This window comes from Bemisia tabaci, chromosome 9 (assembly GCF_918797505.1).
Source record: "Bemisia tabaci chromosome 9, PGI_BMITA_v3".
In the NCBI taxonomy this organism is placed as follows: Eukaryota; Metazoa; Arthropoda; class Insecta; order Hemiptera; family Aleyrodidae; genus Bemisia; species Bemisia tabaci.
In genome coordinates this window covers 41,119,172-41,133,305 of record NC_092801.1, presented here as the reverse complement: position 1 = coordinate 41,133,305, position 14,134 = coordinate 41,119,172, and the positions used below count along the sequence as shown (strand labels likewise).

At 39.3% G+C, this 14,134-nt stretch overlaps 1 protein-coding gene across 1 annotated transcript; it reads left to right on the top strand.

The window, feature by feature from the left end:
• Positions 1–4,945: 4,945 nt before the first annotated feature.
• LOC109036875 (uncharacterized) lies at positions 4,946–12,792 on the top strand. The gene is made up of 3 exons (XM_019051297.2): positions 4,946–5,155; positions 9,652–9,768; positions 10,433–12,792. The coding sequence occupies exons 2-3, from the start codon at positions 9,652–9,654 to the stop codon at positions 10,676–10,678; spliced, it is 363 nt and encodes a 120-aa protein (XP_018906842.2). The 5' UTR covers positions 4,946–5,155; the 3' UTR covers positions 10,679–12,792.
• The last annotated feature ends 1,342 nt before the right edge of the window (positions 12,793–14,134 follow it).

The window sequence follows — 14,134 nt, the reverse complement described above, 5'->3', positions numbered from 1 at the left end:
CTCTCGCGCTGGCTGCACGCCGGTCCACTTTGTTAGGCTTTAATATTTATACTCGCATAGTCAGTGTTTTTTTACTCAGTATTTTGAAATGTTTGCACACTCTGCATCGATTATTCTCATTTAAATTGATGGGAAAAAAATATGTATTGATTTATCAAAGGAGAATAATCATATAATGTGTGTTTTTTTAAATATTGGTGGTTCCGTGTCAAAAATGATTTCCAAAGCACTTTAATTTTTTCTTTTACATTTTTTGCTTTTATTGTGCTGCAGCGAGGTGTACGCGCAACCAAACGCTCAAAATTTAACGTATTTGACTCTGAAAGATCGATGTACAGATGGGATTTTTTTTTTTTTTTTTTTTTTTTTTTTTTTTTTTTTTTTTTTTTTTTTTATTTGCACATAAGAGATTTTGTACAAAATACACTTTTAGACTTTATAAAAAGTCTTTTAAAAGCTTTTCTTAACTGTCTAAATAAGATTAAACTAATTCTAAACACATTTTATAAAAAGTACTACCTTTACAATATTAAGGAGAAAGAATAAAGACAAGTTTACTTCAAAGTAAAAAGGTCTTTTTGATTTATCTGTGTGGAAAATTGGGCGACCGGACTCGGTCAAAGCCCGAAAAAGCCCCTGATCACGTCTTGAGAGCGTAGAGAGGCATGTGTGGTTTAACTATTTAGGGAAATTTTGAAAAGCCCTGGATTCCAAGCTCATAGGGCTTGCGACGTTTTAATCTTCGACCACATCGGTCCCATTCCAAGAGCTCAAGAGCTTCAGGGTTGGGGTGCCGGTGTAGTCGAAATTCATATGCAGTGTACATCTTGGTGATGTAGTCCTCCACTGAATCAATGTTGAGGTCCGTGCGAATATCTACATTCCTCTCATACCATCTTGCTTTAGCTATACTTCTTAAAATCTTCATTTGCATGATTTCTATTTTATCTAAATTTGACTTGGCTGCACAACCCCACAATTGGCAACCGTAACTCCAAACAGGCCTCAACATTGATTTGTAGAGAGCAACTTGATATTTAGAGATAACCGTGACTTACGTCCGATGAGCCACTGCATATTGGAAAATTTCAGTCGCAATTGTGCTACCTTTTTTTTAATATGGTTGCCCCACCTGAGCCTGGAATCCAGGTGAAGTCCAAGATATTTGGCGACATTGTCGTGTGGAATTTTATCTTCTCCTAGAGAGAGTACCGATGGGATAAAACTAAAGATTGCGTGCTTCTTGGTTTTTTCCCCTCTTTTATTCATTTTTGCAGTTCCTGTCGGCACAACTGCGGCTTCTTGAGATGAATGCCGCTTGGAAAAGGTTTTGCAAATATTTGTCACGTTTTAAAAATATAAAAGCTTTCAAAATGAAGTAATAATTTCGTAAAGAAAAAATTAAAAAAAAAATAAAAAAAAGTACCTATACACATATAAGGTATATTGTACATCGAATATTTTAAGGATAGAAATAAAAACAAATATTCACCAATGCCAATTTAAAAAGATGATTCAAAAGGAGAAAGTAATAACATTTCATTTAGAAAATGAGCAACCATAACAACACCTCCTTCTCTCCTAATTTCTCATTTCGATATTGTCAATATAATTTTACATACCGACTAAAATATGACGCTTGGCCCAAGTCACCGTTGCTTATTTTACGTGTGGGCGTAAACTACTGGACAAAAAAGGTGCGCGGACAAAAAATCGTTGACAAAATGTTCTGAAACCCATCTGCTCAACGGCAGGGACGAAAAAAAATCCGTAGCAGAAAAATAGGACCAAGAACCTTTAAATCCTCTCGAATTACGATGTCAGTACATATTTACGAGCGAAGTGGAAGGAGGGGTCGGGGGGGGGGGGGGGATTAAACCGCTAGAAGCGCGACGTCGCGTCGCTTGGTACTCGTCGGCACAAGATAAATTAGGTTCTTAATGGCTCAATGTTCCCGCTAGACCAGAGACCAGACACCTCGGGAGGATAATTGAAGTGGCGGTTGAAGGTTTATGAAGACATCAGGTGAGCGCTTAACAAGAGGTAATTATCAGAGCGGTGCACCCTCCGTACAATTCGACACCCATTTAACGCAAGGTTTAAAGAGTTTATCGCTTGAAATGTTCCTTGGTAAGAGGCACAAGCGAGTACATGCATGGCGCATCCGTTATCATTATTCACGTGACAAAATGCCTTAATATTACTTTCATCTTCGCTTACGCTATCGTGATGCGGAAACGCACCATATAGACATCCAATGTTGCCAAAATTCGTCCGATAAAATACAAAATTTTCGAAAAATTCATGAATTTTTTTTTTTTTTTGAATTTTCGAAGAACTTTATTTGCAGATTTTCGTTGTTCCGATATAATTTTGGCTGCTGTAAACAGCAAGCATACAGAGGAAGATAATTTAAGTGGATGAAAAACTTTAGTTAGGGTCTACAGAAGTCAAATAAATAAGATAAATCGAAAAGATGGGCAGGGAAAAGGCCGTTCTCGGGCGGAACCCTAGCGAAATTTCCTCAACTCTATAATTTGTTGCTCATTGAAAGGTTTATATCTTATGGAGTAAATCATGATTTGGTCGTTTCCGGTCTTTTTTCAAGTCCGATTGGATGTATTTCTACCAAACGGAACAACTTCCATTACGATTTAAGCCCTATTATGCATATACACATATTCTTATGGGTCTCAGGGCTCATGTCTTAATACACATAGTTTCGTTTGGTAGAAATACAACCACTGGAGATGTTGCATGTGTGAAGAATTTGCGATTTGACTGTTCATTCTGATGTAAAAGTTCGCGAGAAACACGATGGTGCCACTGGTTTTCTCTGAAATCAACTCCCAAGCTCGAAAAAAGCTCTCAAGTTGAGGCCAAAATGGAGGGGATATCCCACGCTGTCCTGAGAGTCCACCTCTACATCAAGACAAACTCTCCATGCAAAGATAGGAAGCAAATACATCAGCAGTGATGCCGTGTTTTCAGTTTTGGAGTCCCCAAATAAAGTGGCAGCCCTGTCAATGTATATGCTTCCTATCTTTGTATGGAGAGTTTGTCTTGATGTAGAGGTGGACTCGCAGGATAGCGTGGGATATTCCCTTCATTTTGGCCTCAACTTGAGAGCTTTTTTCGAGCTTGGGGGTTGATTTCAGAGAAAACCAGTGGCACCATCGTGTTTCTCGTGAACTTTTACATAAGAATCAGGAGTCAAATTGCAAATTCCTCACACATGCAACATCTGAATTGTAGCCTAAATATATAAGAAAGGGGGCCGATCTCGGCGGCGAATACGGATTTGTCGGCATTCGACAGCGGACCCGCATTTTTTGGTAAAATCTGTCCACGCGCAGACTCATGCGTAGGGCAGTATCACACCCGAAAATAGAACGAAAATGACCACATCCTGGTGCATTTCGTAAAATATAGACCGTATTTGAGTAAAAATTATAGGGTTAGAGAAATTCAGGGTGGGTCCAAAACGGTTCTTATTGATACCCCTCCTTATATAACATTGCATCGTTTACCTTTACATAAATGATTTTTTTTTCCTCTCTTCCTTTCTGTGGGACGCGTTTCGGAGCTATAACTACATCGACCTTTTTTTTTTTTTTTTTTTTTTTTTTTTTTTTTTTTTTTTTGTAATTTTCAATTTGAATTGGAAATTTCAGTTGTTCTAGAAAAAAATCCAGAAGTCACTAATAGCGGGCTGATTGTTGAAATCGGTAGAAAAATTGATAGACAAAAAGGGTACATTGTAAGATCCTATTGATGGAAGCGAAAGGTTGCAATGGACAAAGGAGGTAGGTAAGACTTACTAACGGCAGCCCACGAGATATCCTTCAGTTCGTCCACCATTTTCTCCCTTAGTCCAAGAACCATCCATTCCAACCAATCCAATCGCTCGCTCCGTACTCGACCTTACGTTTTCTTTGTCCATCGTTTTGTCTATCAATTTCAACAATCACCCCGCTTGACATGCGTATAAGGCTGGTAAAAAATTATTCAAATTCTCATGTCTGTGTGAAAAGTGCAAGGAACGCTGCGCTACACGCGCGGGACGCGGACTAAGAGCTGGTTGAATGACTCACAATAAATTATACGTCGCCCGCCCCAGGAAGACCCGGAGAAGGGGGGCGGGGGGTCCGGGGTTAAAAATTGCGTACGCGATATTTGGCGGCGCTTTTCGCATTAGGGCATTGGGCCGGACGCCGGGCCGCACATAGGTCCGAATCTTGGTTATACGTTGGACATGAAATTTTCCACAAAAATGTTGATGTTCATTTCGTCAAATTTTGAATTTTGAGGGGTGCTTCTGGAAGGAAATATCACGAAGAATCTACTGAAATCACTTTTATACACTAAAAAAAATTCTCAGCGTTTTTACCAAGGTCCGTTGGTACCTTTACCATCTCACTTTTTTTTACCAATTATTGGTAATTTAATCAAGACAGACTGGTAAGCTTACCTAAAAACCGGTATTTTTACTGTTTTTTCAGGTAGAAATACCACTTTTATCGGTAATCAATTCCCGGTAACTTTGCCATTTTATCTCAGTAATTCTACCACAGTTGATAAAAAATATTGGCGTTTTTACCAAGGTCCAGTAAAATTACCGGGAAAGTTCAACAATTTTACCGAGATTTCTCGGAAAATTACCAATTCCATAAATGGTAATTTTACCAAGAAAAAACTGGGATCAAATAGAACCCTGAATTCTTGGTAATTTTACCCTTTTCTTAGTAAATACACCGAGATTTTTCTTTCAGTGTAACCTCGATGTATTGTATGAACAGAGTTGTGAGCTTTTAAATCTTCCAAATGTTGTCTGAGCTCCCCCATGGGCTCGACCTACTGTGGGCCGTCGGGCGTCGGTCGGGGTTTAAATTTAGAAATTTCTCCCGACGCCGAGGCTGGGAGAACGGCGTTGCGGGACGGATCGTGGGACTGTGTGTCACGCCAGTCAGTCACCGGAGCTTTTAAAAAACCCGTTCTGATGCGCGGCTTTTAGAATTTTTTGTTTTTTTTTTTTGTTTTTTTTGCTCGATTTTCACCCCGAGTTCGCAAACCTGTCAACGCGTCATGTAAGTTCGCGTGGCTCGGTATCGGTATTGCATGTGAAAACAAGAGTGCAAGTGGACAAAAAAGCACGGTAAGTCGGTCGTGATTCCCGGCCAAAAATCCTAACTACGTTTCAGCGTTGCCAACTATCGCTCGTGAACGGAGAATTTTTATACCCTGGAATTCGACGAATTTCGTGTTTAAGTGGAAATAACGAAGTGAACTGAACACGAGGATACTCTTTGTTTGTAAATTGAACGATTCGTCGTTTCTTCAAACGAAGGAGCGTAATTCTATCCAATGGTTGCGAAATTGACTCGAGTGATCGAATTTTTTACGAGAGAGAAACCTGCATGATTTTCGTCGGAAATTTGTCCGATTTTTGAACGGGAGCTGGGAAAAAATTAGTGAAATTTTCAATAAGAAATTTTCAAAATTCTGCGGGGAAAAATTCAATTTGCGCTGGAAAATCTGGCAACATTAAAATGCACTTTACGTTTCTTTGAGATGAGCCGTGGCAAATTATTGGAGGAGATAAGACCAAATTTTCTAATCTGCTAAAATACATGTGTTTAAATGGAAATTGCCGCCACATGAAGTCAGTGCATGTTTCACTTTTAGATCTATTTTTATACCATTCCCCATACCAGAAAAAAATTATAAAACATACTGAGAAATCGGCTCTTTCAGCACTCTTAGATGCAGCAATGAAGTTTCTTCATGCAAATTCTCCATTGAGAGACAAAGAAGATAAACGGATAACGAAGCGATTCTATACGTTGAAACAGGCGGCTGCTATCGGGTAAACGGAGCTGGTCTCACGTGGGTTGCCGTTTGCCGTTGTTCGTCTAATACCTCCTTTGTCCATTATTGCATCCACCAGTTTCTACTAGTAGGATCGCTCTATTTCCTCTTTGTCTTCTTTGTCTATTGCTTTCTCTATCAATTTCAAAAATCAGACTGCTGGGTGAACGGCAACATCCTTTCATGCTCGAAAGTTCAAGCCAAACGTGGTTTTTCGGAGATTCAAAAATGAATCACCTTTTCGGTGGACGCATCTTCTTTGTCTACTCTTTTGTCTACCAGCGGGCCGCTTATTGAAACTAATGGACAAAGCGATAGACAAAGAAGACATACGGAGTATGGAGCGATCCTATTGATTGACATGGTTGGTTCTTATAGACTAAGGAAGGAAATGATGGACGAACTGTCGGGTCTTTAGTGGGTTGCCGTTAGTTAGTCCATAACCTACCTCCTATATCCATTGCCACCACTTGTTTCCATCAATAGGATCCCTCCAAATCCCTTTTGTCGTCTTTGTCTATAGCTTTGTCTATAAGTTTCAATAATCGGCCCGCAGTTCAAAAATAAGCCGTAGTAAATATTCATGTGGTTAAAAGAGGGATCTATGCTGTCTATCTCTCCCCCTATTATTGAGACATTTTTCCAAATTAACGTTTTTTTGCGTGTTTTTTTAGTAATTTATAACTTTCGGACAACCTTTTCCCCCTTGAAAGCAATTTTTGGTCGCAGATTCTCCTGTGGACAATTGCTCGCTACGCCATACTGCTTTTCACCAAATCGCCGATAATTCCTCTGAGAATAGGCAAAGACCAGAATAATTTTGAATAGAAATCGCGCAGTTATATTTTTATGAATGTTAAATTTTTCAAGTCAATTGACAACCTTGCAAAGTGTGATTTTGTTCCATCGTCTGTGAAACCACAAGTTGTGGTGTGTGTATGCCTGGTTTTAGACTGAGTTAAAAGATCTAGTAGCAAATTCATACTCAATTTGTACGAAAAAATCTCCATCGAACAAGTGTGATTGTCATGGCCTATTCTGCCACGCTACGGGAAAATGCCGTATGAACTTTCGTCAGTTGCCAAATTTCCTTAGATTAAATACAAATTTTCCGTAAAACTCGTAAATACATACCGTTCAATTTTTCGGGGAATTTTCTTTGTAATTAGATCTAAATAATCTGAAAATTTCATGAGAAAATATTCATAACTCACCTAAATAATAAACATTTCGTTGGAGGTTTGGCTGCTCTCGAATGTTTATACGGCGTTATTCTTTAGTGGGACAGTACTATTCTCAGGTACAAATGGACGTATTTCTACCAAACAGACCTATGTGGAGGTGAGAAATATGGGGTGTGCTCGTTAGTTCTCTTTGCGTAAGAGTGAATGAGAATAATAAAGCGCCAGTGACGTCAGCGGCAATGATCGATCTGGGGAGCGAGGAGCGCGATCTTCGTCTGGGCGCTTTAACTCATGAGCCCTGTTCACAACGCTCTCGTGCCATGCCCGCGGCTCATGAACTCCGCATTCAGTTGGCACATAGGTCTGTTTGATAGAATGTAATATTCCGCTTTTCCAATTCTTCAAAAGGAATCACGCCCACTTTTACATTGTTTCTTATGCAGATTTCTAGAGCACACCCCATATTCCTCACCTCCACATAGTTCTGTTTGATAGAAATACGTCCAAATGGAATTAATTTAATAGCAGGAAGCGGGAACCCAACCACCCTGTGGGGAAAAAAGGGTTGGCAGTAATCTCCGTCGTTTTCCCGACAAAGGAACGAAACATAATTCCAAAATTGCACAGCTGGATTACAATTTTTGCACGAATTAGACGGTGCTGATTGTGTTCAACATTTTGCTGATTTTAGCGCGCAATCTCAGGATAATTGAGTGATAACTGTGGTTAGAGATACGAATTAGTTTCTGGTAAGAATAATTTTACAAGGGAAAATGTTATAACGTTGAAATAAATGTAAGTTCTTTCCCCCCAACAACGGCCTTTTGAGCTTCACCGCAGCTGCACTGTTTCACCTGTTGAAAATGCGAAGTCAAAAATATTTTATTGAATATGACATCAGGCACCCAACTTTAGAGCTGAGATTGAGCTGAGCGGAGGGATCGAACTTCAAACTTCTTTTTCACGATTCGATCTCAATGTGAATCGGTTATACTTTTTCTCAACAATATGTTACAAAAAAACACACCGCCGATGTGTTCAGATGATCTGCCGTTGTGGTCCACCTGGCCTATTCAGAGGAAATGCGACTGCAACAACGGTGTGATGACGTGATGACGTGATGACGTGATGACGTGATGACGTGATGACGTGATGACGTGTGTAATGGCCATCAATTTTTACGTCAGCACAAATGATCCAAATAAACACACAGCTTTGCTCAGTTATTTTTGACGCTGCTTTTGAGGTTGATATATTCAAGCAAAAAGGTCATGTTTCCACAATGTAATGGAATTGTTTGGTCAAACATTATGTCAACAATGTGACGGTGCTAAAACGATACAATTAATCCTTCATGTATTATCCATTATTATCCATTATTAGTATTATTCAATCAACTTTATGGATTATTTTGAACACATGGACGCATTGAATCGGAATTACCATAAAAAGTCCTACAGCTGTCTTGCTTTAGTAATCTTCAAGAATTTTCGAATTTTGTTTCCTTAAACTGATGCTTCATTTCTGATTTTAAGAAAAAAATTGTTTTGAATAATGCACTTTAAATCCTAATTTGAACGAAAATCTTTAATTGTTCATCCAATAAGGTATCAGAGAAAGAAGTGCACCGCATTTACGGGTCAAGACCGTTTGAACACGCGTTAGAAAATAGCCGCTGAAAAGTTTAGGACCAAAATTCACGCTGTTCGAGCCACGAGGGGTGGTATCTGTCTATTATTGTGAAAAATACAGTACACGGAAAAATTGAATGCTGACTTAACAATAAAATTATTGGAAAATATGTATACGACATGTTCCAAGTAGCATTTTTTATTGTAAAATCTGCATTGAAACATTTCGGACATATTTTTAACTGTAAAATTGTTGAATCAGCAATTTCATTTTTTTACGTGTAAAATGGCAACGAAGTCTCTCCTGAAAAAGCTTTTAGGATGAAAAAATTTCCTTTCAGACTCGGGTGAAAGGACATACTGGAGTTGACAATCCCTGCGATCGTGTGTCACTCAAAATTGTTAGTTCACGACTCGAGACGGAGAAGTCTATGTACGTCAATCCACTGCGCTTCGGTTTTAATGCTCCGTTGTTTTTTTGAAGGAACACTCATCGTAAAAAACACCAATTTGAAGCTAGAGCAAATCTGTATGAATCTTACAGAAGGATATTCCTGAATTGTATCGCCTTCGTAATTGAAATTACTTTCCAGATCACGTAAGCGCCAAAATTACGAATGCAAGAAAAACAAGAAAGCCCGTTTTACTAGCTTTGTTGGCAATCTTCAAATTCCAAAAAAATGTATGTTCTTTTAGGGGACTATTTTGAAATCAGACATGATTGATTATAGCAGAGAAAATAAAGAAAAAACAACGCCTCTATTTATACCTACTTCACGGATGGAGCAAGGCAAAAAAAAATGGTCTCAAGAAGGTATCGCGCCTCGCGGTAAGGGTGCGACGCCTCAATACCTAGTTTTAAGAACTGCTTTAAATGAAATGGTGATTTTAAATGAAATAGTTTGCTGAAAATATGTTGTGATGGAATTTGTTGGTCTAAACTTGAATTTATTTTTGCCCCCACGCAGATGGACACAAAGTATCCCGAGCCTTTGTCAAATGTCTACAAAAGAGCCACGCGGAAAAAAATGAGGGACGATAGAGCTCGATACAGGACTCAAGCAGTCACCTTTTCAGAAATCAGGGTAAGCTAAATGCTAATAAATTATTAACAAATCTACTACTTAAAATGATGATGAAAATAAGGCTAAAGAACAGGGAAAATACACTTAGATCAAGAATAAAATCGCTAAAATCGTTAAAAACTTCGTCCACGAAAAAAAATAAGTAAGGATTGTTTTGAGTTCTTTTTAAATTTCAGCGATTATCTTCTAAAATCTACTACATCCTGAATATACACTATTTAAAATCTCAAAGAGAACTCTGAACTGAATTTACTTCAGAGCTTATGTCATCCTTAAATACAGTTAAAATATCATCCATTTCAAAGATAGTGTGTATTGCGCCTTTCATTTCGATTGGCTTTAATATGCTCAACACCCATGTTATAGTGATTATCTCCCAATCGCCGTGCATTCCATTCGCGCTGGAAGCACCTTTCTCTAGATTAGAGGGCTAAAGGCACATGTGCTGTATCTGTTATGAGTAAAATTATTTAGTTCCTTTCTGCATTCGTTACAGGTCATCAGGGACTGATGACCTGTGGAAGGACCGAGTTTTGTGGCGGTTAGGCGTCGCAGAGCGCCAGAGAGCGCTGTGAGAGCAACTTTCATGCATGTATTTATGAATATATGATACCTCTATGAAGCTCTTGAGTGGCGGCAGTATAGTTTGACGTACCGTTTTCAGGAGGTGGACGAGGAGAACACCCAAGACTCGGGCGACCGCGAGTCGAGCTCCGGTCTGCAGCGAAGCCGCTCGGACCCGAAGCTGGACCGACTGGACACGAAGGAGACCCTCCGGCTGAGTCGACTCGAAGAGACCCGGCTCAAGAACAAGATCATCACCGACCTCATCAAGTCCGTCCACGGTCACCCTCCCGAAGGTTCGGCCCTTCAAGATGAGGACCCCGCCCCTGAGCCTGCGGGTACTTGAGGGACGCCCGCCGGAAGGGGTGCCATGAAGAGAAGCTGTCATGCCCTAAACCACCACAAAGCAACCCACAGGACCTCTGAAAAAACTACATTGAAAAAAGTTACGGGCTATATAGATAGACCTCCGTTCCGGGCTCGGAGGCCGGAAGTTGCGGGTGCTGAAGCCGTAGTTTCGATGCTACACCCGGAACTTCCGGCCTCTAAGCCCGGAACGCGGACGGTATGTTTTTATAGCCCGTAAGTACGGCTTCCACGGCCGGAGTTTTTTTATTGTGTGTAAGGAGAAAAATTTTCTGTTGGATTGACGGAAATTCCAATTATAAATTCCCAGAGGATCCGAAGAGAGACCCTAGCCTCTTGGCTCTTGGCGACAGGTGGTAACTTTTACTTTCGGGGATTCAACACTTCCTGATGGACAATATGCCTGTTGCAAACTTCAGCTAGACCACAGAAGAGATTTATATCTGGCAGCGTATGGCTCAAAAATTACGATGAACGCATCGGGGCGGTCTCATATACACTTCTAACATCACAATCTGTGTAAAGAATATGCGTTTTTTTTTTAAGCTTCCTTCCTCCAAAACGATATTTTGGTACAGGTGAACACTTTGTAAGAGGAGTCGTTCCGTCCAACCTTTGCGCACCAGGATGCTATACAATATTCAACATGACCGATGCCAACCTGTCAAAAGGTACGTGAAAGACGGGACTTTATCAACTGGCGGGTTTATTTTTAAATTCTTCCTTGAGTTGATAATGATTAACGTCCTTCTTCACGATTTGAGCGCGAAAGCTTCAGCCATGTTGAATATTGTGTGACATATGCTGGTGTGAGAGGGCTGAATGAGACGACTCCTCATACGAAATGCTCACCTATGCCGAAATGCTGTGAATTTTTGAGGGAATTCTTCTAAAAATCTTTGAATCCTCCAGATCATGCGAGAAAGACTTTTCTCAGTAATTCGGTCGAACACATTTCGTTTTTTTATATTTTCAATGAATTTTCAATTTTCTTTTATATGTGACAGGTGTCTGTGCAATGTTTTCTCCCGTTTCTTAGTTCACTTGATCATATATATGTATATTTACATTATCAACATCTTATTTTCGCTCTTCCGATTTTTAGGTATCGTAATTTGCAAGGTCAATAATAGAAAATATCGAAAGGACGTTTTTCTTTTGTCTTTGCTTGGTGCTAAAAATCAGTGAATTCTAAGTAAAATATTCATTTGTCAGAATGAAATATCTTTAGTATTTGTAAAAAGTGAGACGTACTGTGTGTTGCCTATGTGTCGTTTTTGTCTCTGAACATGAATGTTACATTGATGAAGTACAATTATGCCATCATCTTAAGTATGGCCTGTACTTTTGATCACAAATTTCACAAGGAAATTGTGCGACGCATTTAAGGTGGCGGAAATCAACAATTTCAGAAGGATCATTGTTGTGGCAGTAACGAACCGTTCAGTCACCAAAATGAGAATAAACAAATTGACGACAAGAAGTCTAACAAGGCGTTTGCATGGATCGTGCATGATGCGCCTTCCATTTTTCCCGAGGCAATATGGACGACAACCATACCAGGGTTATAAAATCGCACCACGCTTTGAGGAAATGGTATTTCTGGCTTATCTTTTTTAAGCATCAATCTGCATAGAGAATCGAGTGACACGTGTATATTGTTTTCCTAAAGAGTAACGAATTCCTTTTTGTATAATGAATTTCAATGTTATATTCAAGTTTCAAAATGTAATGTAACGCTGTCCATGTCTTATCCGGATTGACGGGTCGTGTGTCTGATGGTGCATATTGCGCCTTCAAATTCAGCCGGCGGCAATATGGTCAACATACGTGTTCAAATAGTTGTCTCTAGAACGCCGTGCAAGTCGGTGCAAGCGCTATCTACTTGATACCAGCATCCTGCATACCTGCATTGGAACCTTAATCTGTATGGGATTAAACATTCTTGGTGAATAGAATGAAGGTGCATCGGCCTAGATCATCAGCATAACTCTTTGCGTTTCTGAAAAACTAAACTGCATGAGATTTCGCTCGTCAAATGTTAAAGTATAGCTTATAACTGTGATATTAATAATAAAGACTTTATCGCTTAAATTTGAATTTTTGTATTCCTGAACAAAATATCAACCATATTACGTATAACCATATAACCATAAAACCATTTTCCTATTATGGACGTCGTGGATTTAAGGATAAACTGACATTTATAGGTTGTCGCCATACCCTCAATGAGTCAAAAATGGGTCACTAGACTTAGTGTTTTTTTACTTAATATTCTAAAAGTACCACGTTAGTAGATTACGTGGTGATTGGTTGCGTAATTCTGGAGCCAAAATCCCGGACAAGCCCGCTTTTAAAAAGTCTAAGAACTCGAAGCAATATCAAACGCGTCGAAATAGCGAGAAAATGATCGAAGTCATGTAGTGAGGCAGTCAAATCGCTATTACTTACCTCTCACTTTCCACTGATATATGTTACAATACACGAGTAAAACGTATTCCAATGTTCAATTGTTGCTTGTATACTACAAATAACAGATGACCTATGGGAGGACCGAGTTTTGTGGCGGTTAGGCGTCGCAGAGCGCAGAGAGCGCTGTGAGAGCGACTTTTATGTATGTATCAAAAGGAAGTTGGATTATACAAATGATTTGTTTTGTATTTTTGCTTTTTAACCAATATTGATTACGAACACTTACGAATATATCTTCTATTGGAGTTACTTTTCAGACATCCTGTTGTGTGTTTCGTTATCCTCGTGAAATGTTGGGGAGGAAACATGCAGCGTATACATTCATAACATTCATACCCTCTTTAGAAGGTCAACAATTCGAAAATTCGCAATTCAATATCGCAACAGGGCGCGTGAACTGAAAGCTTTCGCTTAAAATGTGCGTCAATGGGCGCATTTTCTTTTTCACATAAAAAAAATTCCCAAGCGCCGACTTTCAGTAAAAGTTAAAAGGCCGTACTGCACTCTAAAGATGATTGAAAAATTGACGAGCACGTTTTTTTTAGCTTTATTTCATGCGAATTCGTGCTTTTTGCTTTTAAGTAGGCCGAACCAAACTAGAACCTAAGATTTCAATGCTGTAAAAGCCTACTCATTTAACTGGATCGCATGATTACAGTGTTGTAAAAATGTTACTTCTTCATAGTTATCAATAAATTCTCTCAGAATAGCAAATAGTTTTTGCTTACCACCAGTCACGTAGCCAGCAAAAAAAGGAGGAAAAAAGAGAAGGAAAGAGGAGATAGAAGATGAGAAAGTGCGGGAAACGCAGAAGTTTGAGACCGTCGAAGATATTTATCTCTTTTGTCTTGAATGAAAATACCGTGTTCATTCCTAAAATTTCCGTCAGAAAAGCCTCAAAATGCATCCAATTAGAGATGTAATTTCAAAAATTGTCCAGCATTGTTGAATGTAACAATTCGAA

Coding starts and splice junctions, on each gene's coding strand:
- LOC109036875 (XM_019051297.2), top strand. CDS start 9,652: ATGGACACAAAGTATCCCGAGCCTTTGTCAAATGTCTACAAAAGAGCC. Junction 9,769..10,432: donor TCACCTTTTCAGAAATCAGG/GTAAGCTAAATG, acceptor TACCGTTTTCAG/GAGGTGGACGAGGAGAACAC.